The 23,103-nt window shown below is 53.8% G+C and overlaps 1 protein-coding gene across 1 annotated transcript; it reads right to left on the bottom strand.

Annotated features, from left to right (window-relative positions):
• Nucleotides 1–13,338: 13,338 nt before the first annotated feature.
• On the bottom strand, nucleotides 13,339–22,910 carry DHX38 (DEAH-box helicase 38). The gene is made up of 26 exons (XM_040075294.1): nucleotides 22,383–22,910; nucleotides 21,986–22,173; nucleotides 21,728–21,829; nucleotides 21,162–21,327; nucleotides 20,930–21,048; nucleotides 20,762–20,838; nucleotides 20,520–20,675; nucleotides 19,731–19,892; nucleotides 19,543–19,650; nucleotides 18,564–18,676; nucleotides 18,326–18,463; nucleotides 17,920–18,106; nucleotides 17,645–17,830; nucleotides 17,082–17,222; nucleotides 16,778–16,888; nucleotides 16,589–16,705; nucleotides 16,256–16,363; nucleotides 16,027–16,139; nucleotides 15,322–15,530; nucleotides 15,082–15,236; nucleotides 14,847–15,002; nucleotides 14,637–14,771; nucleotides 14,433–14,558; nucleotides 13,952–14,047; nucleotides 13,689–13,810; nucleotides 13,339–13,568 (listed from the first exon to the last, which is right to left on the bottom strand). The coding sequence occupies exons 1-26, from the start codon at nucleotides 22,697–22,699 to the stop codon at nucleotides 13,484–13,486; spliced, it is 3,693 nt and encodes a 1,230-aa protein (XP_039931228.1). The 5' UTR covers nucleotides 22,700–22,910; the 3' UTR covers nucleotides 13,339–13,483.
• Nucleotides 22,911–23,103: the final 193 nt, after the last annotated feature.

The raw sequence follows: 23,103 nt of genomic DNA, 5'->3' as shown, positions 1-23,103 counted from the left end.
CCACCAGGAGATATGGATCTACAGGAGCAGATAATTTCCCTCCATGAGCTGTTTTGACTCTGGGATCTGTTATCTTTATAAAGGCCTCATTACTTCATCTGCTTTTACAGGGCATCTGCTCTCATAGCTACTGCTCTGTGTGGCAGGGAGTTCTACTAGACAGGGTTTCTTCTGTGATTTATGATCTGGCTGCTTTGCTGGTGCTTGGGTTTTTGGTTTTTCCTTCTGCATGACTGAGGGAGATCACAACACCAGCTGTATGTAAGAAACTCCTGGAAAGAGGAAAAAAGCCATCTGCTTTCCATGTCTATGAAGGAACACTCAAGAACTACTGGTCAGAGCCTCCATGAGGAAAGGTTTGTGTTAGGAACAGTTTTCTAAAGGGAAAGAGAACAGAGCAGGTGGGCAGACTGCCAGAGCCCAAGGATCCTGCATCACAGGAGAGCTTTAAGTACAGATACACAATATGCAGGGAGCTTCTAAATTCCCCCGTCCCAGAATGGGAAGACAATCAGCCTCTCAATGTTCACACCAGCATTGCTCATTTCCTAAATCTATCCCTGCTCCTACCTTTAATGCAGCTCTGCCATTCCCAGAGCCCCACTGCAGTCTCCTTCAGTGTTTCCCCTTTTACTGCCAACCTGCCTGGTCCCAGGCTCCCTCGGAGGCTGCAATACATGCTGAACAGTGGCTGGAGGAGGTCAGCAGTGGGTGATGAAGACTCCAATACCACCATCTGCATTACATGTGCTTCTGTGCCACAGGCTTTGGCCAGAGTCCCGTCCACGGTGGCGAACACATGAGTGGATGAGGCAGAGATGGGAGTGTAGATATACTCTCAGAACTTTTGGATTCAATTTCCCTTCTCAGCAGAATAGCTGTGTGCAGTTTCTTACATGTGCTGCTCTGCATATGAGTTGTGCAGGACATGGCGGCAGTCAGAGACCACCTGGAGAGCACGATCCGCTGGGGGCATGCAGTTCGGCTGTGCAGGACTGGCACAGGAAGCAGCAGGGTCTGGCTGATGGACAGAGCTTGCCTCAGCTCCTCAGGGGCTGTAGGAGTCTGCTGCTCTTTGCCTTGCCCCACTGTATGAGAGCAGCCACGGAGTGTTCACAGAGGAGGGAGGAATGGTCACAGGCATAATACCCTATATCATATACCACGTACTGTATACCATATACCAGGACTCAGAGCTGTTCAGACACCCTGTCTACGTCAGCAGAGAGACAGGGACTGAAACACATGGCCAGGACAATCAGGAGAACTGTGAGCCAAGGTGAGCCACGTTATTTGTGTAGACATCAGTGGGGAGCCCCACTGGGTACCTGTATCTGAGAGCCAGTTCTACAGCACAGTCGTTAAAGAGGGAATAAAGAAAATAATAGAGCATTGATTAAAATGGTTGGCAAGGCTGATTTCTCTCCATGAAGCCTCCGATGGAGCAGACTTTGGGGCTGGGGAGAAATAGGCAGCCTCCAGGCTGTGAGGCTAATGCAGAGCCATGGCTGTTTGTATAACTGCAAAGCTTTTAAGAGAGACTTGGGAAAACTAGCTTGGATTCCAATGAATATTTACAATCACACTGCTCCAAAGCTGAATCCAATCATAGCACTGCAATGTGCAGGCTTTGTGCATCAAAAGAAAATGAGAGGAAAACAGGAAAGATGGAGTTGCCTTTGGAGGGACTTACAAACACAGATCTCTCTGCTTCTGGCAGAACTAAAATCCTTTATTTCTGATAGGAGCAATTTATTCTTCGGGCATTTTGCTTGATATTAGCAAGTGCCTGGTTGGTTTTTGAAGTGAGAGTCTTCAATAGAAGGTCTTTAATTCAAAATGAAAGTAAGAAATGGAGAGCATTGTGGTTTGTAATTTTGATATTGTGCTAACAAACTCCAGAAATAGGGGAGCATTACTGAACTGGAGCAGGGCCCCCTTCCGCTCCCTGTGTTCTTGGTGACTATGTAGAAGCAGGCTGGGTATTTAAACTATGCCGCTAATATGGAATTTGGCTGGTTACCATGCTGGCTGAGCTTTCACTGCAGCTCAATATTGGCCTCTTCTTTCTTGTGGTAGAAGGCATACAAAAATAATGGTGATGGGGAAATACCTTGATAAAAAGATGGAAGATCTGCGACTGCTGGATCACTGCTGAGAGCAGTGTGTCACAGAATAGGAAGTGTGTGACAAAGCAGAGACACTACCTGAAGAAATAACAGAACAGCGTCCCACAGTTGACCTTTGTCAGCTGCTGCTCTGGTGCCCTGTCTGCATGGCCTATATTGGCCATCCTGTCCCATCCTGCCCATCCTGCCCACACAATCCATGCTGCCTGCAGCTCTAACCTACAGGACTGAAAATAGTCAGCGGCCTCAATGTGGCCCCACAGCACAAAACACTACCGCTCTCAATTAATTTTACATACTTAAGGTATAGCCTTGCATTCCGTCATGCAGACATTCCTTAGCACCGCAGCTGCACAACGGCAGGTGCTTCAAAAGAACCAGATTAGGATTTACACCACAAGAACATGGAATGTTTGCCACGGTGTCTGCTTACAAGCACACGACCCGGGAAAGCCGCCTCTGAAGTGCAAGCCTCCTCCTTCCCCAGCGCCCACCAGGCAGTGTGTCCCACCTTGGACAGAGGACAGCAGGGAGCTCCTTCCAGCCTGCACTAATCCCTTCATGTGGTTTGAAGATGATGCTGACTTCTGTTGCCTGTGACCTCGTGGATGCACAGATCTCTGCTGCTGGATGGCAATCTGAAAGGATGCTGGTGGGAAATCCCAGGAAGCTGGTTTCTGATCTGAGTCAGTCATGCTGTTGGTGCAGAGACACGCTCCATCACACGCAGGCATGGCACAGGGTGTTCCCTGCAGCTTGGCACAGGCTGGAGTCGATAGCCCTCAGCAGGAAATTGCAGTCAGTATTATACTGTCTAAGAGGCTTAAAATCAACTGTGAAGTTTCAGTATAGCTACAAAACCCCCGTTTTCTATTTCTCCACTGGTAGCTTGTTCCAGGAGAAGACAGTGCAATTTGGTGATTGATTCCTGGAGTCTGGTTGGCGCATCCATGCTGGGGTATAGAGGCCACAGATCCCACAGTGCTTCCCGAAGCACTCTGCCAGCCTCAGCCACCCGCAGATCATGGGCTCCGGAAGCAGAAATGGGGTCTTGCATTCCATCAGTGTGAGTGGATATTTTTCTCCCATTAAAATCTTTAATTTATTTTTGAATGCATATGAGCTTTGGGGGTGCACCACACTCTGAGTGAAGCAGCCCAACACAGCACATGACATTCAAAATAAGATCTGGTTTTTGGTTTTTTGTTATTACCTGATAATTTATGGGGTGCTGCCCATTCTTATATTGAAGGGATGACAAAAAATCATACTGCAGGCAATCTCTAAACTTGATACTAAACTTTGCTAAACTTGATACTACAATCCTCTTCAGTCTATTCTTTTCCAGCCTGAAGAGACCATCCACTTTTTCCTCACATGGAAAATACTCTTTGTATTTGATCTTCCTTGTTGGTCTTCTCTGAAACACTTCCAAATCTTTTTCTTGAGAGAGGCAGACAGAGCTGTATGTAGAAATCACAGTGCAGCTTTCACTATGAATCTTTTCATTGACTGAACGGTGTTCTGCTTTCCATTATCTTGCTGATAATTGTTAACCATCAGTTTGCCTTTTGGGCTGCTCCTGGGCACTAAACCAATGTTTCCATCTCTTCATCTTAATCTAATTTTATTCTAGTACAGCCCTAAGCCCTAATTCCTGAGGAGGAAAAGAGCTACAGCACCTGAGACTGCGGTGAAATCTTGTGAGAAAGATGGTGCAAATGCTCCAGACCTTCAGCAAGGTTAAGACCACCTGTCTGTGTCATACCTTAGAGACTGAGGACAGCTGCTAAACATCTGAAAAAAGGAAGAAATTATATAAGGTCAGTAGACCTGACTTCTTCCAGAAAGATATACCTCTAGTGTCTGCCCACCTGAGGGGCTGAGTAATGCTGTGGAATGCCGATGTAGCCAGATGAATCAGTGCTGGTGTGAAGTCCTGTCCAAGACCACAAATAGCATCATGATCTTGTGCTCTTCCTTTGCATTTCCTTCCTGCATATCCTGCAGATTCCTGGGGTGAGCAGGAAGGGATTGGGCTGCCTGACCTCCTGTACCTGTGATCATGAAAATTTCACCCGTTACTCTGAAATCAGTAACTTGTCTGACTAAGATAGCTTCAGACAAGCATTTGACTGGGCTTGAAGACATCGAGAGATGGCAAATGCATGACATTCTCCCCTGGCAGTCAGTCCCTTCACATCACTCCTGCTTTTTTTTTTTTTTTTTTTTTTTTTTTTTTTTTTTTTTTTTTTTTTTCCCTCTCATGACTGCTATGCCAACAGGGCTAATGAAGCCTTCTATGCAGCAGCAATATGGTCTCAACTTTGTTTCCCTTGGGTTTCATCCTTTGTCTCAGAATACTCCTTTCTTTTTGGCCAGAGACTTAAGGTTGACCATGGAGGGAAGGGAAGGGAAGGGAAGGGAAGGGAAGGGAAGGGAAGGGAAGGGAAGGGAAGGGAAGGGAAGGGAAGGGAAGGGAAGGGAAGGGAAGGGAAGGGAAGGGAAGGGAAGGGAAGGGAAGGGAAGGGAAGGGAAGGGAAGGGAAGGGAAGGGAAGGGAAGATCCTCTCTGCCTCTTCATCTACTTCTGTATCCTCCTGTCCTCTGCCCTTTTGAGGTTCTTCCTGTGCTCCCCACCACCAGAGCCTTTTTCCATTTGCCTAGGTCCCTCTGGTTTTCGTTTCCCCTCATCCCCTTTGCTTTTTTTTAACCTCCCATACAGTACTGCCGTCACTGCTGGCTTGGAATTAGACCCCAGAGCTGCTGATGTGGCTGTCCAGGGACACTATCCCTCTTCCAGCAACTTAATAACTGCAAGAACCACCAATACTTCATGTCCTGTGACCAGACCCGAACAGCACTGCTTTCCCTTCATTTGTTCTTTCCATTCTCCAGCTGAATTTCTACTTCCTGCTGATTACCATTTCTTGATTCCTTAGAGGAACACATGACAGCTCCTACAGAGTTTGTGTATGTCCTTAACCCACAGATTCAAAAAACTGAGATGCAGTTGGCAGAAGCAGCAGTGGAAATGGTGCCATGATGGTGTGAATACACAGCAGCACCAGCAGCGCAGAGGAATGCCCCAGGGACTGCTGCACACCTGTGGGGTCATGCCCATGCCCATCTGCACCTTTTCCCTGAGCCTGGGGGGAGGTGTTTAAACCAAACCAGGCTAGCCCTGGGTGGCCTGCTCTGAGCAGGACAAGGGGATGAGCCAGGTGGCCCAGTGTTTGAGCAATGGGAATGTCAGAGGTTGGCTCCTGTCTAACTGGGCTGGGTGGGCCTCCTCATGCACCAACACTCCCCACTACGAGGTTTCATGGGAACATGTGGTAGCTAGAGGAATAGAGCAGAAGCAGAAGCAAACCCCTTGTGCACTCTGGGATGTGTCATGGTTTTTCAGCCTCCACCAGGAAGACAGCAGGGCAGAGCAGGTACCGACCCATTATTGCTACTGTGACTGTTTCCCCCTTCTGTTTTTAGACATCCAGTTTGTTCTCTCTCCCTTCCCTGGCGGGGGCCCTCTCCCTAAAGCTGTTGTGGTTTTTAATAAGTATTTTTCAAGTAGCTGGCCGGGGCCCCCGCGAGGATAATGAGATCATTCGCACCGCAGAATGCAAAACCCTGCAAGTCCCGATTATCGTCGCTCCCGGTGGACTATGGTGGATTATGCCCACACTGCCTGTATTTCTGTCGCTGCTCCTCATCCCAAACACAACAGCGTGCCCCGGGAAGTACCGGATGGGATCAGGCAGGAGTACGGCTCCCTGCCAACACGAAGGGCCGAGAACTGTCACTGGAACCACTCAGAAATAACCTTTAAGGCTTATTAAGATTCTACCGACGGAGACGTTGATTCCGTTTTCCCATTTCATGAATCCCATTCCCAGTTCAAGACCTGCCAGCCCCCTCCCCGCCTTCCTCGGGTTGAGGCTGAGCTGCGGCGACAGCACCGAGCACACCCAGCACGGGCACACCCGGCACGGGCACTCCCAGCATCGGGCACCCCCGCTCCGGGCACCCCCGCTCCGGGCACCCCCGCTCCGGGCACCCCCGGCCCAACCCCCACCGGCACCGCGGCAGAACAAAGGTGCTGGGGGGTGCTTGGGGCATGCCCGAGGGGTGCTCGGTAGTGCTCGGCGGGTGCCCGGGCGGTGCTCGGGGATGCTCGAGGGGCTCCCAGGAGAGGTTGTTCTGGGGATGGCCGGGGGAGTGCCTGGGGATGCTCGAGGGGTGGCCGGGGGGGGGGGGCCGGGGATGCTCGAGGGGTGTCCGGGGGATTGCCTGGGAATGCTCGAGGGGTGTCCGGGGGGGGCCCGGGGATGCTCGAGGGGTGTCCGGGGGGGGGCCCGGGGATGCTCGAGGGGTGTCCGGGGGCGGGCCCAGGGATGCTCGAGGGGTGTCCGGGGCTGCTCGGGGCGGAGCCGCCCTCACGGGCAGCGCCGCGCGGGCCGAGAGCGACCCCTGCCGGGCGGGAACCAGGCGGAGAGGAGACTGTCAGCGCGCATGCGCGAAGCTCCGCCCGCAGCCCCCCCCGTACCCCCGAGCCCCGGGCACCCCCCGAGCCCCGCTCCTGGCACCCTCGAGCCCCGGGCACCCCCCGAGCCCCGCTCCTGGCACCCTCGAGCCCCGGGCACCCCCCGAGCCCCGCTCCTGGCACCCCCGCTCCCTCTCAGCCCTCGACCATCACTACCACAGGGCGCCCAAGGAATGTTGTGGCTGCCCCTGGATCCCGGCAGTGTCGAAGGCCAGGCTGGACGGGGCTTGGAGCAGCCTGGAAGGTGTTCCACCTATGGCAGGGGGTGGAACGACATGAGCAGATGGGGAATCCTGGCGCAGGTCATCAGTGGGGCAGTGAAGACCTGATTGTCTCCGACCACAGGACCAGCATCAGTGTCTGCTTTGGGATCAGGGACTGATAGCCAGAGCTGGAAATGAGCCCTCCAAACTTGGTTCCAAGCGGCCATGGATGGCCCATCCGCAGTGTTCAATTTGCTCTGCCAAGAGATAACCATTCCTCTGTGTGCTGAACTCCAGTTTCAGTTTGGTTTGTCATGTCACAGACATCAGACCGGGGTGCACTTCTGTGTGCTGATGCAAGAGCCTCCCTCTGCTCTGTTCCCACTTTCCTCTTGTGTTCTGATGTGTGACCAAATTACTGCTTGCTCTGCACTAAATCCCTCACATAACACCACTTGAGTTGTGCAGGCTGACACAGTGCTCCTTCTGGAGTCTGTCCTAGCGCTCCATGGTCCCCCTTCACCATGTGCCCTGGTAGCACACAGGTTCCCACTGCCACGGGGGGCCACTACCGGATGTGCCAGTGCAGCAACTGCTGCATGAGCTGCTCGTACATTCATGTAAGTACAAGCAAGACCTTAAGTCATCTCTTTTTTGGCTTGTCTGTGTGAAACAGGGATCACACCATTTGTTTTGCAGAGGGGCCCTTCAGTTTGGTTCATGAATATCAAGTGGTTTGAACTCCTGTGGTGGAAGGTGCTGGAGACAGACAAAAGGGGCATGAACGGGCTAAAGCTGATGGAGGCCCAAGCAGTGGTCTCACCCAGTTGCACTGTGTTTGCTAATCAAGTGTGTAATCAGCACACACAGGCAACGTGCTGGCTTGGGCTTTGGCACACACATCAGCTCAGAACACTCTCACTGTGAGCTCATGCTCCCCAAGAGGGGTGGTTGGTGTCTGTGCAGCCATCAAGGTAGGGCAATGTGCAGGGGAGGACAGAGCTGGTGGTGGCAGGATCACGAGATGGGTGTCATAGACACACAATCATGGCACAGAGAACATGCAAACCTCCTTCCTCCCCACCCCCTCTGCCTGCCAGCTCTCCTGAATGAAGTCCCAGCTTTGTTTTTCTGATTTTCATTTTGTATCCTAAAATATTCACTCCAAGTTCCGCTTGACAGACATGCCTAATCTAATCTCCATGTCTGCTTTCTAATTTTCGCAGCCAGGATAAAACAAATTGGCTGGCGTTAATTGCCTGTGCAGCGGCCTGGAGCTCTGAGCCGTGATTTACGAGCTTGGAGCAGGCGCTCTGCAACACATTTTTCTTAATTTATTTTTAATGAGTCTCTCAATTAATTTTCTTGGAAACATCTTAATGATGTTGGAGGCGGGTGTTAATGAGGTTTGTAGCAGCACCTCATTTTGCATATTTTAAAGTACTGAATGGCATGAAGCAAACTCCTGGTCCTAAAGCAGAAAAAACCCTTAAGACTGAAGAGGATTCCTGGGCTGACATTGCTGCCCTGCCTTGAGGCTGAGGCACTGCATGGGCTAGTTGGTGACTGTGAACATTGTGAGGCTGAAGTTGGTTGAGCCCACAGGGATGGCAGGACCCTGGCAGCATGGGGGTTCGAGGGGCCACACTGGGTCATGGTTGGTGGTCAGGCACTTCTTAACAGATGGGAATGAAAGCCTGGACACAGAACCTGGGCACTGAGACCCCTGTGCTGGCCTGCCCCATGTTGTGGGCACCCCATTCCCTGCACACCCCCAGCCAGACCTTTTGGGCAGGAGCTCTCCATGATGCAGGCTGCCTGGGGCTGTCTGCGGGGTGCTCTGGGGTGTCTCTGCTGGCCCGCAGAGTCACTGGTAACTGCTGATGCATGTGCCAGCAAGAGGCAGCAGCTGGATCGCCTTTGTTTTCTCCCAGCATGTCAGTCTTCATTAAACTGGAGGAGAATGAAAAAGGATTCACTTTTGTCCTAGCCTGAACATGGCAGCTGTTTAATTTCAATTAAGGTGGCACTGAAAAGAGTAACATTACGGCAGTAATTAAAGTGAGACAACTCCTACCCCCAGGACTGTGCTCACACAGCAGACGGGCCAGTTTGACCCCCCCCATCCTCCCAGGACTGGCTGAGTATGGACAGGCAATTGTGGGTCAGGGCTGTGGGGCTGCCCCACACATTTACAAGGAGCTGAAGCAGTGTTGCCCTTCAAGGCAGGCACTGCCTGCAGCTCAGCACAGTGTGACATACCTGTTGTACAGAGCAGCATTGCCTGTGGCACCATGCAACAATGGCATGGCACAGCACACATGATATGGGGCTTTGTCCCACACAAGCTCTGTGTGCTGTGGATGCTCTGTGTCTTGGCTGTCTCTGCCTGAATGACACTGAAGTCTGCAGGGAAATTTAATTTCCTCGCAGTGGCAGAAACTGTGGCCAGATTCAGTCGTGTTCTGGAAGCAGGAGGGTCAGCAGCCCTGCTCACAGGACTGTTGGTGCTGTGCCTGCTCCCATCACCCGTGACTGTGACCCGCTGGTGGAACAGGTTGTCATGGCAACTGATGATTTCTCCTATGGTACATCTGTGTTCACCTTTGGGCCCAATTCAGCCTTGGAAATTTCCAGTTAAAACACTTACCTGTGAAACTGCATTGAGCATTGGCAAGGGATCACACACAGCCCAGGGAGTCCCCTGTCACCAGCACAGGCTAGCGGCAGGTCTGTGCTCACACCATCACTGTGAATCCAAAGTCAAGGCACCACTGGCACCCAGAGACCCACATCAGTGATCCGAGTACCTGGGCACTGCAGGGTGGCCCCAGGCAGGATGGGACAACAGGACACACGCACTCTCAGCCTCCCCTGGACATGCTCAGCCTCCCCAGGGGCCCGTGGCCCTGTCAGAATGTGCCCCTGCAGCGAGTCCCCTCCCAGCCCTGTCCCTTGTGTGGGTGGTGGACCTCAAGGCACAGCCCTGAGCACAGCACTGCTGCCATCCCCACTGTCACCTGGTCCTAGCCACAGCCCAGCGGTGTGTTCTGCGACTGGCCACAGCCTGAGCACAGCCTGAGCACAGTGCAGGGGCAGCATGAGGGTGGCAAGGCCCTGCCGTGACACAGAGGTTCTGCCACGTCCTGGGCCAGTTCTGAGGATGATGCCCAGGACCTGGTGACCTCACAGTGGCATATGGGGTGGTGTCACACAGCATGCCAGGGACACAAGATGGTGAAGAACATGGCACAGGAGGACTGCGGTGAGGACTGTGGGCAGCAGTAGGGCCAGGTGCTGCTGAGGTCTGCCCTGCTTTTATAGGAGCCCCAGGCTAGGCCTCTCCTGCTGGCATCAGGTGCTCCTCAGACAGGGAGTGACAGTGCCAATACCATGGGATGGTGGGGCTGGCCCATGCTGAGTGACATCTATGGGACTAAGGGTTGTCTGGGGCCACAGGAAAGGTTATGGTCCTTCCAACAGTGAGAGGGTGGCCAAAATCTGGCACATCCGGGGAGGTTCCTGCACCTCAGGATCAGCCTGAAGGCTCTTGTAGAGGTCTGCCAGAGGCGAAGGAGACAACACCAGAGCTGACCAGCTCCATTCAGCAGCTTCAGCAGGAGACAGAGGCCTGGCAGCCTAAGGTGAGCAGTGCCAATGGTATGCTCAACCCAGGCACTGGTCGCATAGCCACAGATTAGCGGCCAGGTGGTACAGGAGGCCCTGGCCAGCCCTCGTCTGCACCACCAGCCACCTCTTCCTCAGGACTGGGGAGAGCATGAGATCTTGGGCGTATCCAGTCCTGCCGTGGCTGCGCTGGTCCCACTGCCACCGTTTCCCACAGTGGCTACAGTTCACTTCCATGTGGAGGGGCAATGGTGTCAGGGGTTTGGCTATTTGTGAACCCAAAGGAACTGTCTGAACATGCACACGCATGGGGCAGTGCTGCCAGGGTGGAAGGGCTGTGCCCACCCATTGGCAACACAGTCCATTGCTGCTCTGCACAAAACTAGGACTGCCAGCATTGTCCAGCCCCAGTGCCTGCTCAGACAGGAGCTGCAAGATGGGCTGGCTGTGGTGGCAAGCTGGACAGATTCTGCTCATGCCATGTCCTAGGGCCAAAGACAAGCATTGGTGCTGGAGCCGCAGCATGGGGAGCCCAGAGCATGCCAGGACACACAGCAGGAAGATCTGGACCCAGCTCAGATGCTGGCCACAATACAGGCATTGCAGCTGGACCTGGACTTCTGCAGGGACACAAACCACAAACAACTGGTCCAGCTGCTGGAGCAGGAGCGTGCAGTGGAGCAGGAGCACCAGGACTTGGTCATTCTGATGCAGCAGTTCCAGGCACTGATGGGCAAGGTACCTGTGCTGGGCACAGCGGCCACAGACCAAGCTGCATGTGTCCCCCACTGCCACTCCACCACAGGCTAGGCACCATGCCTGCCCCACAGCCTGTGCAAACATCTGGTAACACCCCCAGGGGAAGGTAGAAAACATCCTGCCAGCCACACATGGCTCCACCTGTACAGAGCAGCCTAGCCACAAGGCAAGCCTGGCTGGCACAGTCCAGTCCACCCAGCTGAGCAGAGCTGCAAGAATGCAGATCCTAATAACTCCACTGACACCCTGGGCACCGTCCCAGGGCTGGTGGCACTGCTGCAGCCCACAACCTTGCCAATGAGCTGGGATCACCATTCTCCCTGTGCCCATGCTCTGTCACTGGTCAGGCACCACAGGGATGTCTTTCCAGGGCTGCTGGGTGTCCAACAGATACTGCCACAACAGGGACTGCACAGAGATGAGAGGGGCAGAAGCCAGCAGCCTTCCTGCCTCCCACCTGGTGCAGGCCACATTCGTGTCACAGGCCCTGCCCAACAGCCCATTGTCCAGGGGTTGTCCCAAAAAGGCTCCTTCTGCAGCCTCAGCTCTACACAGCAGGGGCACAGGGTGATCCCACACCCTGCTGGGTACCCACAGGTCAGTGATACACCCCTCCACCTGAAGGACCAGGCAGTGCAGACAGAGGTCACCTCCTACTTTGCTGGCCCCAGTGATGTTGACACCAGCCATGATATCCCACAGGACAGCAAAGAGCAGGTCAGTGCCAGCAACCCCCCAAACACTACACCAAGCCTAGGGGCAAGCAGCCAGGGGGGCACAGGAGCCTTAACAACCATGCTGCAGGGCTGACCCCTGCTCCACTTCCCCCAGAAGCCCTGGAACATGGTGGGAGGCAATAATACCAGCCTGCCCCCACCACCTCACATAGCCAGGTACTGGCCAGCCCTGAGTGTCCCGCGGCACACAGAGGGCAGCTGTCCCTGTGCTCAGGGAAGGGCACGCAGCACAAGGCCAACCCACCAACCACTGCCTTCTCTGCACAGAAGCAGAGTAGGGGCCTGCAGCACAGCCCAGCCCAGCTGCAGGAGCAACTGGGAGCCACCCAGGCCCAGGAGCAGCAGTGTGTGCATCAGCTGAGCAGAGCCAAAGAGGCCATCCAAGGCCTACACCAAAAAGTGGCAGAGCTGCAGCAACAGGTGAGGGCAAAGTAGGACAGGACATGTATGTAGCCTCAGTCCCAGACCCTTCTCCTCCAGAAGCTCAGCCATGGCCAACCACCCTCCCTGCCCCACAGCTTTCCTGGCAGGTGCAGGATGTGGAGAACCTCCAAGCAGAGCTGGCCCAAGCCCGGCAAGAGAGCAGCAAGCAGGCGGATAAGATTGCAGCCTACAGAATACACAGGCAGCAGCTTCATCGGGAGCTGAGGAAGATGGAGAGCTTTAAGGAGCAGAGCAAACAGGAGGTAAGGAGGTCTTAGGTATTCCTGTGAAAAACCAAGAGTCTGTGCTCAGCCTGTGTCTCACTCTGTGCCATGGGCAGACCTACTCCCTCCAGGAGAGGCTGCAGGAGCTGAGCAGCCTAGTCCAACACTGGCAGCAGCTACACCTGGAGAGTGAGCGAGCTCTGGCTCTGCGAGAAGAGGAGCTGGTTGTCTGCAAGGTGGAGCTGGCTTTCCTCAAGGAAGAGCTCAGCAAGGTGACAGACCATGTGCAGGACACAAACAGGCATTCAAGACACACCAGGCAGGATGCAGGAGAAGAATCCATACCTAATGTTCAGAACACCTCAACATCCCCACAAGTGTGAGCAGCTGAAAAAGTGAGCAGAATTCTTGGCACATCCTGGCCTGAAACACGGCTGGGCTGATGGTCCCAGGTGTGCAGGGACAGCTGGGCACCAGCTACCTGTCCCAGGGCATGGGCTATGGGAGAACTGCCTTTGCAGGAGTGTGGGCCAGGTTCCAAACAGGCTGTATTCATCCTCCAGGTCACTTTAATTTTGTGCTCTGTTCTAGGTTCTACAGGGCGACAACTTACCAGCACCAGCCCTGCATGACTCTCCACCCTCCTCATCCAGGACAAGAAGTGCAAAATAAAGCAAGGATTAGACTGACAACCTTTAAACAAATAAAATTCTTTCTGTTCTGTAGCAAAATAGTGCCAAGCACCAAAGCCTTCCAGGGTCACAAGCTGTAGAGACCACAGAATACACTGATCAGGGTAGCTGGGCACTACCTTAAGCCTCAAAGCAACAGGTCGTGCCTTAGAGACCAAAGCGGGCTGGAGTACGTCGTGGCGTCAGGGGCTCCCCCTGCTCCTTTCGCCCAGGAGTATAGATTTTAGTAGATCTGTAAAAGAGGACAAGGGCAATTAATGGAAAATGCAACCTTTTCCTGGACCAGAACTCCCACAGGGAATCTGGGATCCTCCACACAGGCAAGCTGTGGGCAGGCAGGGCTATCACCCACCTTGCACTGCCCAGTGGGTTACGGCGCTCCTGCTCCTCCTGGCGGGCACGCAGCTGCTCCTCTGCCAAAGCCATTTCCTCCTCCATGGCAGACACCTCCTCCTTGGCACGGCGGCGGTTCTCCTGGAGCAAGGCAGCAGCAGGTCAGAGACAACAGACTCCCTGCATGCCCACAAGCTTGCTCCCTTTATGTCAAAATACACATACAGCAGCAGAATACAGAGGCTCTGCAGTTTGCCAGCTCATCCAGGACAGAATACTTACCTGGCGTGACTTGCCAGCATGTTTGATACTGTAGAACATGGGGCCCAGCTCTGCCAGCCACTCTCCATCCACAGCAGTGACACACTGCATGTACTCCTGCGGGGACAGAAAAACCAGGATAGCAGGATGGCATCCATGGGGCCTGGGCACCATTCCCAGAGCCCTAACAACTCTCTTCCTCCCCTAGTTGTTGATGGCACTTCTCAGACTGGGACTATACCCCTTCCAAACAATTCCTCCTGGCCTCAGAAGCTGCTATGGGTTGGATTTGATGAGACCACAAGAAGGATCAAACATATCCCACAGAAGCCAGAGAAAAATAATGAGGGAAGGGACAAACAGATGACACAGACATGCCTAGTTGGTATAGATGGGAAAGGCTGGTATCTGCCACTCAGACGATCTCAGTCTCAGAGCCAAATCCTCCTGTCTCCCTTGGAGCACTCATCACCCTTCCTGCTAGCCCTCAGCTCAAGCTCACCTTGGTAGTCATCACCAATTCATGGTACACAATGTAGTCTGGCGTGTAGCCCATGCCAAACAGAGAGCTCGTGGGGTGCAGGTGGCAGGGCATGCCTGTGCGAATGTTCACGTACTCCCCAATGCCCTGCAAAGACAACTGAGCTTAGTCCACCTGTTCCCAGGCAGGGCCTTGCAGCCCCCAGGCAGCTCAGTCACCTCTCACCTTCAGCTTTGCAGCCTGATGGAAATATGCTGCACAGATGCACTTCCTGACAACGTCCCAGTCCGTACCACAGGATGCCAGGCTCATTCGCTGCTGCACCATAATGTCCTTGAGCTGGGCACGCACCTCCCGCACCTGCAAAGGTGTGTGCTGGTCACATCCCTCTTCTGCATAAGGCTGTCTCCCCCAGCTTTATGGCCACAGCCTCACCTTCCGCATGGCCTTGGCATGGATGAAGTGCTGATTGCACCACAGGGTAGAATAGCTGTTGTTTTTCCACTGCAGGTAAACATTCAGGTAAGTCAAGTGATCGCTCTCTGGAACAGCAAATTTCTCCCGCACTTGGTCACTCTCCTCCTCTCGGCCCTGAAGGGTAAGCAAAGAACATGGGTTAGTCAAAGGGCAGGGAAGGGCCCTGAGCTACTGGAACAGCAACATCTTGTACCTTAGGCCGGTAAAAGATGGCAGGCACAGACAACATGGAGACAACGAGCAAGATCTCGGAGCTGCAACCCATGTCACAGGAGACAATGAGCATTTTGGAGAGTGCAGGGTCCAGTGGGAATTCCACCATAAGACGTCCTGTAGAGGTCAGACCACCTGTTGGAACAGAACAGGGATCAGTGATCAGCAGCTGGGCAGGCCCCAGTTCCAGTGGCTGGCAGCTTACCCCAGCAGCCAATACCTGTGTTATCCAGGGCCCCCAGGATCCACAGCTGGTACATGGAGTTCAGCATATTGTCCTCAGGGGGCGGATCCATGAAGTGGAACTGCAGCAGGTCCTGCACGCCCAGGGACTTGAGCAAGAGTACTACATTGGCAAGGTTGGTGCGCTGGATCTCAGGCACCGTGGTTGTCAGCAGCTCATTCTTGTAGGCACTCTGCGTGTAGAGCCTGGGAAGAGATGCCAAGAGCATGCTCCTCCTGTTCCAGCCACTGCGTTCCTTACAGACTTGCCAGACTCTGCCCAGCCCAGCGTGGCACAGGGCAGCAACCCGGCACCCAGCAGCACGACCCTGGGGAGGCACTTACAGCCCAGCCAAAGTGTGGTCTCCCCAGCAAATTGGGGTGTTTGGGCTGCAGCACAGCACATGACCAAGCACAGCCCTTCCCTGGTCTTACAGCATAGCTTGGAAAAGGCCTTTGGCTTGGCTCTTATCCTGATGGCATCCAGGGCAGACCAGCCACAATTGAAGACGGGTACAGGAACAAAGTGGAGCACATCCCTTTCTCTGTGGAAGCACTGGGTCCAAAGAAGGCCTTCAGGCCTGCCTACTGCCCACATCCCCCCAAAGTTCAAGATAATGAACAGCTCCAGTGAGAAAAAATATACATAACCTGATGCCAAGCTGAGGATACAACACAACAGGAACACCACTGACATGCCTACCTGAAACAGTGGCCTGGACCTGTCCGTCCAGCTCGGCCAGCCCTTTGATTGGCATTGGCCTGACTGATGGGGTAGATCTGCAACGCATCCATGCCTATACGGGGGTTGAAAACCTTCAGGGCACAAAAAGATCAAATAGAAGTAAGAGGAAGACTGGATTGTGACCTCAGAACTCCCTTAACCTACCCTAGAAATTGGAAGACAGACAGTACAGAAAACCCCGGCTTACCTTCAATTTGCAGTAGCCAGAGTCAATCACAAACATGATACCATCCACTGTCAGTGAGGTCTCTGCAATGTTAGTGGCAACGATGCATTTCCTGACCCCATCAGGAGCCTGCAAGCACACTACCCATCAGTCATGCCCCTGGGCATGGCTCTGCTCCACTGAGGAGGAGTGCAGAGCAGAGAGACAGGGGTAATTCTGGATGTGGGGTACATGCTTTCTCTCACCCTCCATACGCAATACTGAGGTATATCTACACCTCTCACTCCTGCTCTGTACTGTCTCCTGCTCCAGTTTTCCCTGTCCCCACCCTAATCACAAAGCATGGATCAGCACCTTCTGGAAGATCTTGGCCTGCAAGTCTGAGGGCAGCTGAGAGTAGATTGGCAGTACAGCAAGAGCAGGTGCCTTCTCCAGCTCCTCAAGGTGCTCCACAATTTGCTCTGAGGTCACCTAGAAACAAAGACGGATGAAAACATCAGACTGAAACAAGGGGGTAGGATAGTGCCTGTCCTTCCAACTCACCTCGATATCTTCCTGGCCAGGCATGAAGACGAGGATGTCTCCAGGAGCACCAGACAAGTGGACCTGCAAGGCTTGTTTCACTGCAGCCTCCACATAATCCTCCTGTGGGGTCTGAATAGCACAGTCCAGGTTAATCTGGACCAATATCCTTACTGCCCTGTCCTATGTGCAAGACTGGTGTAGCACACCACAGCCACTCGCCACTCCTACTTCTGTCCTGTGTGTCCCCCTCAGGGTACAGCACACCGAGGTCACAACTCCCCCACCCCACCAACAGGATTTCCATCCACAAGCTTAACTATACCTTGCTGAAAAGAATATCCACAGGGAAAGTGCGCCCAGGAATGTGGAAAATGGGAACGTTCCCAAAGAAGGAGGCAAACTTATCTGCATCCATGGTGGCCGAAGTGACAACAAGCTTCAGATCTGAGCGTCGGGCGACCACCTACGAAGCAGATGAAAGAAACAATATGGAAGGCGCAGTCATGCATGGCTGTGGGCTGTTTTCATTCTTACTGAGACAATGGCATAGGACAGAGCTTCTGTTGTACTCCAGAGGCAGTGGCTGTGCATGCCAGGGAACACTGATGCTCTATGGTCAGTGCAGTTAAAAAGACCCGCCAGCCTTGGCCCAGGAAAACTTAATCCAGCAAAGACCTCTGTGTCAGCAGTTCCGACATTCAGCCAGCAAGACTCCGGTAGCATTACAGGAGACTTAACCCCCCCAGAACCAAGGACCAGGATGCTGGAGCAGTCAAGCGCAGACAGATGTGGCAGCTCTGCTTCCCTCTCCTAGTCCTGGCAGAGAAGGGCTGTCCCAGATCACATGCCCCACGCTGCTGTCCTCTAGCCCAGGATCACACACACCTCCCGAAGCAGCCCGAATAGCACATCAGTGTTGAGCGAGCGCTCATGTGCCTCGTCCATGATGATAGCACTGTAGTTGTCCAGGTCAGCCTCCCGCAGCGACTCACGGAGCAGGATCCCATCTGTCATGTACTTGATCACCGTCTTCTCAGACGTGCAGTCCTCAAAGCGGATGGCATAGCCTACCTGGGAGGGTGGAGATACCAGAAGTCGTCCCACAGTCCCATGCACTCACTGTCATTGGGTGGCACCCCTGCACTCCCTAGCAGACTCACCTCTTCCCCCAGACGCACTCCCATCTCCTCACTGACCCGCTTGGCCACCGACATGGCAGCCACTCTGCGGGGCTGTGTGCAGCCAATCATGCCATAATCAGTGTAGCCATCCTCATGGAGGTACTGTGTCAGCTGAGTTGTCTTCCCACTCCCTGTCTCCCCTACCACAATCACAATGCTGTTGTCTCTGAGGAAAAGGAAAAGGTTTTTCTTCATACACCTTCAAAGAAAGGCTTTTGTGTTCTCTAGCTAAGCATGATCCTAACTCAGGCGGGACAGCTGAGCAAACACAAAGCAACAGGTTTGTTTCCGGAGAGTACAGCTTCCCAATAGTCATGATTAAACAACTCCGCAGCTGAATTCCCAAACATGGGCCAATGCCCTGGGGATGCCCTGGCAGCCATACCTGAGGATGGAGAGCAGTTCCTGCTGTACAGCAAAGATAGGAAGGTATTGTCTCTGCTCCAGGATCGATTTCTTCTTGGCAAACTCACTGCTGGCTTCGCTTTTTTCTTTCATGTGTTCAGCAAACTTCTGCTCCGTTCTAAGGAAATAGCGCAAGTCCTGAAACTGTCTCTCCACACACTTTTCTATGCCCATAGCCCGTTACCAGCTGAGCCGAGTAATTCAGAGCAAGCCCCTACTTGTAATCCACTTTGCCATCTTCTGTCACCATCTCATCCTTCTCCTCCTCTTTCTTGATCCCCATAATGTCTCCCAGTTTGGTGCCTGCCAGCTCCCAGTGCTTGTGCTGAGCCTGGAAGGAGAGAGAACAGCATAACTTTGGCACAGCAAGCACAGACAAAATTCTTCCCCAATCCTACTCCTAAGACTAGGAAAAGGGTATCAGTACCACAGTTCCCCAACACAGCATGCACATTCCACTCCTACATGAGATTCCCCTCTTCCAAATGAACTGAAGTGGTTTTAAGACACTGGGATGGATACAGAGACTTCAGGCAAAGGATTACCAACTGCCTCCAAAGAAAATATTTCCAGCTGCTGACCCATTATATTTGAACTTAAACCTACACAGATGTGAAGCAGAGATAATCTTCTTGCCCTTGCCAAACGCTGACAGGCTTTCCTCCCACCTCTGCTATCAGTTTACCTACCACCACCATTGCACTCATAGTGTAAGTAGGTCAAATCCAGCCCAGTTTCAATGTACAAGGAACACATCTGTACTTTCCTCACAGCTGTTATGTGAGTTTTAGAGAAAATCCCTAGAAAACATCTCCAAAAACTAATCTGCTACCTTACCCCATATTCCCCCTCCACACAACTTTTCTGCTGAGACATGACAAGGTACATCCTGCTGCCATACTGCCTACTGACAGTCCCTAAGCTACCTGGCATTCTTCCACCTGCTTCCTTCTCCCATAATCCAAAGGTCGAAATGCACAGTGATTCATGTCCCTAGGCAGCACCCAAGAAAATCGCACCACAGCAGCTGCTCTGAGGCAATGCATTAAGCTAGGCTGCCAGGATGTCCCAGGTCACAAAAATATGAACTCCTTATCATCACTGCTGCCAAAGCCCAAATGCTGCAGAGTCCAAACAAGGCTGTAAGGAACAACAAAATGTGTATGGTGGGCAGTAAGCTAAAGGGTTGCAACATACCCTCTTACGCTCCTTTTGCTCTCTGTGCTTGCGCACCAGCTGGCTGCCTTTCCGAGCTATGATGGCCAAATCCGAGGTGGCATCCTTCACAGGGATGACTGGCTCTGGCTGGAGGGAAAAGGCTTCACTAAAAAGGCCTCACATGTATGGGACTCCCTGCCATAAGTGTCTTCAGCCACAGTATCTACCTGCTTAGTGAAGACAATCCTTCCATCTAGGAAAGGAGGCACTAGATTGTGCACCAACAAATGCACTTTAGCAGAATTATCCTCCTCAAAATCTTCGTCAACTTCAATCCGATGGACCACACCACTCGTCAGCATGCGATTTGTCTCCCAGCGCTCATTATCCTACAGGAAACAACATATCAGAAACACAATGAAGCCCCACAGAAAAGTCACAGAGATCACATCAGAACACCAAGCCTGCGCCTGGACTCTGCACTGGCAACAGGATGGTTCCAAACTAGTGAGCCTGAAAACAAGCACAAGGGAAAGGACAGTAATTGGAAGCAAGAGAGTACAAGAAACTGCCCATGTGAAGCACATGAGCAACAGGGCTGCCTCAAAGGAAATGCAGGATGGACATTGCCTGCAAGGCACTCAGAATACATCAGGAAGCCTGGACACACTCCTGCTTATGTAAAGAGAGCAGCTGCCCCCAGCATCCACTAGGACAACAGTGGACAGCTCCAGTAATGTACCTTGCACTCAGAACAGCAGGAGCATGGTCCTCTGCAATCCTGCTGCCCTGGACACTACAATCAACCAGCCACTCCAGCATGGGAATTCTGCCCATGCAGGAGTTGCAAGGCTGGATTTTCCAGGGAAACTTGAACAGTTTCTCTGTGAGCACTCCTTCAGCCTGGCCTGAGAGTGTCCTTCTCCACCTGAGAGCAAGGGCTCAACAAATGGATCTTTCAAGAGGCAGCAAACCCCACATGTTCAGAGTAGCCAACCTTAGAGTCTTAGCCTTACCTCATTGATCTGCCGCCGCTGTGCTGAGATCCGCTTCTGCCTCTGTTTGTGCAAGTGCTGCTCACGTTTCTTCACATACTCCTCAGAGGAGTAAGCCAAAGGGTTGTGAAACTCATCGTAGCCCTCATCCATCATGTACCAGTCACGGTCAGCTTGCTGGAAAGGGAGAGGTGCAGCACTGAGTTCTGCCCATCTCCCACAGCCTGGTGGCCCCAAGCCCCTGGCCCATCCCAGACTCTCACCCGCTGGTCATCCTCCCACTGCTGCCGCTCTTCTTCTGTCTCAAAGGCGATGCCCTCCTCCCCTTCCGTGCGCCGCCCTGGGGTGAGCCAGATGGTCCAGAATGTTCCCAAGGAAACCCCAACTCTGTGCCATAGGAAAGGGGATTCCACACTGCCCAGATTCCTCACCTTTCCCTCGGGATAGGCGTGGCGTGGAGCCCAGGTGCCTCCGGTCATCAGCCCATTCATTGTACTTGTATGATGGGGTTGGCAATGGTGTCTTATCGGAGTAACGGCTCCTCACAGACCTGAAAACACAGCCGATGGGAGGAACTGGTGCCCACAGCCAGACCCTTCTCATACATACGGAGTCCTCTTTCTGCAGCTCCACAGCTCACAGCACAGCCTCAGGCACTGGTACCTGTCCCGCTCCCGCCGGTCCGTGTCTCTCAGCGATGACAGTCTGTGGCTACGCTCCGAGTCTCGATAGGAAGGTGTGGGAGATGGAGATTCCCACTGCGAGCGATGGGCACTGCTGTAGCCACCATCATCCTCCTCCCAGCTGGAGCGAGATGGTGTGGCTGCATCTGGCAGAAGAGATGGGGTTTGACACTTGTTGAAACAGCGGCCCTGGGCACCTGGAGCCACCTAACATTTTCTGGGAAAGAAGCATGGAGAGAGGGTACCCCCTGGCCCTCTCTCTAAGAGAAGGGGATGACCCAGTGAAGCCAAGAAATTTCCAAAGGATCATATTTCCATCACACAGACCCAGAACAGACCCCGCCATGCAGAGATTTGAGAGAGTTTCAAACACACACAGCTGGCATGTTGCTCCCAGACCCAAGTTGAGCTGGGAGTTTTATGCTTGCCTTAACCACAAACATTACAAGGTACAAGCTTTTCTACCACCCCTATCCTGCAAAAATAGCAGGAAGCATAAAAAACTCCACATCCCTCCCCGTCAGGTCTCCTGGGTCCCACTCCCACCTTTGGGCCGATGTCGGGGACTCTCAGGTTCACTCCTCCTTCCACTCCGCTCTGACGAACCATCCCTCTCTGATCTGCTGTGATGACTTCTGTCCCGCTCCTCTGCAGAAAACAAAATAGGATCAACTGCCTATTACACAACTGTCTTCCCAAGTCTGCTGCAAAAATCACCACAAACATTAGTAAAGACTAGAAACAGGGCAAAGGACAAGCCCAGACCCAAACCAAGAAGCACCACAAAGATCTCTGAGCAATTACCACGGTCTCGTTTACGATCGTGGTCCCGATCCCTACTGCGTTCCCTTTTCCGGTCCTTCTCCTCCTTAGAGGAGGCAAAGACTCCATGTTCCCGGCGCTCCCTCTCCCGCTGCCGGCTGCGTTCCAAGAACTCCTCGCTGACACCCCCTGTGTAGGAAGGTGTCTCCACGTGGACAGAGCGGTAATGTCTGGGCAGGCAGAGCAGAGAGAAGAAATACTCAGAAGTGCTGAGCAACAGCTGCCCTTCTGCTGGTCTCGTACTGCCCCAGTTGCCGACTGCCATAATGCCCAGCAGTCTCCCGCAGCCTCCCTCTCTCCACACCAGGGCATACCCTGCGCTCCGCACCCGGCCGGACGTGGCCAGCGCCGGCACCAGGAACCCCCCCGCAAACGCCACCTGTTCCTGCGAGCTCTGCGGTTGTTCCGGTCGGCCTCGTCCTCTTCCTCTTCCTCGTCGCTGCCCGCCTCGTCACGAGCTTCTTCCCAGTCCTTATAGGATGCGACACGGGATCGCTTCCCCCCGGCCACCTCCTCCTGGCGCTCCCGCCGCTTCTGCGCCGCCAGCACGTCCAGTCCCAGCAGGGAGACGCGCGGGGCCGGTGCCTTAAAGACGTGCTGCTCGGCGCCCCGCGCCCGCAGGACCAGTCCGCCCGCCTCGCCGCTCGGGCTTGTCCCCGACAGCCGATGCAGTGACTCCTCGCTCGCCGCAGCCATCGTGGCCGCAGCGCCGCGCGGTCCCCCCAGGTCCCTCAACGACCGTAACCCGGCTCCCGGAGCGCCGCCATACCCGACCCACAGTGCTCGGCGGGAGGAGCCCCTCTAGCCAAGTGCACCATAGACACGGTGGCCAGAGCCTATGGGAGAGCTGCCACCATAGAGTTCCCAACGTCGCTAAACAAGCCACGCTCCCCGCCGCGGCGGACTTCCGGTGTACGCAACCTCCGCAGGGTCACGCGGGCGCGGGGCGGAGGCCCGGGGGGACGGGAGCCGAGGGGACAGCGCCGCAGGGGGGGGACAGCCGAGGGGACAGCGCCACTCGGGGGGACAGCGCCACACGGGGGGACAGCCGAGGGGATAGCGCCACACGAGAGGGCAGCCGAGGGGATAGCGCCACACGG

The sequence above is a fragment of the Hirundo rustica genome, chromosome 11 (assembly GCF_015227805.2).
Source record: "Hirundo rustica isolate bHirRus1 chromosome 11, bHirRus1.pri.v3, whole genome shotgun sequence".
NCBI lineage: Eukaryota > Metazoa > Chordata > Aves > Passeriformes > Hirundinidae > Hirundo > Hirundo rustica.
The sequence above is the reverse complement of the archived record's forward strand: the minus strand, read 5'-3'. Positions and strand labels throughout refer to the sequence as shown.

Coding starts and splice junctions, on each gene's coding strand:
- DHX38 (XM_040075294.1), bottom strand. CDS start 22,699: ATGGCTGCGGCGAGCGAGGAGTCACTGCATCGGCTGTCGGGGACAAGC. Junction 17,831..17,919: donor GAGTGCGTCTGGGGGAAGAG/GTGAGTCTGCTA, acceptor CCACCCTCCCAG/GTAGGCTATGCCATCCGCTT. Junction 13,569..13,688: donor AACCCACTGGGCAGTGCAAG/GTGGGTGATAGC, acceptor CCTCTTTTACAG/ATCTACTAAAATCTATACTC.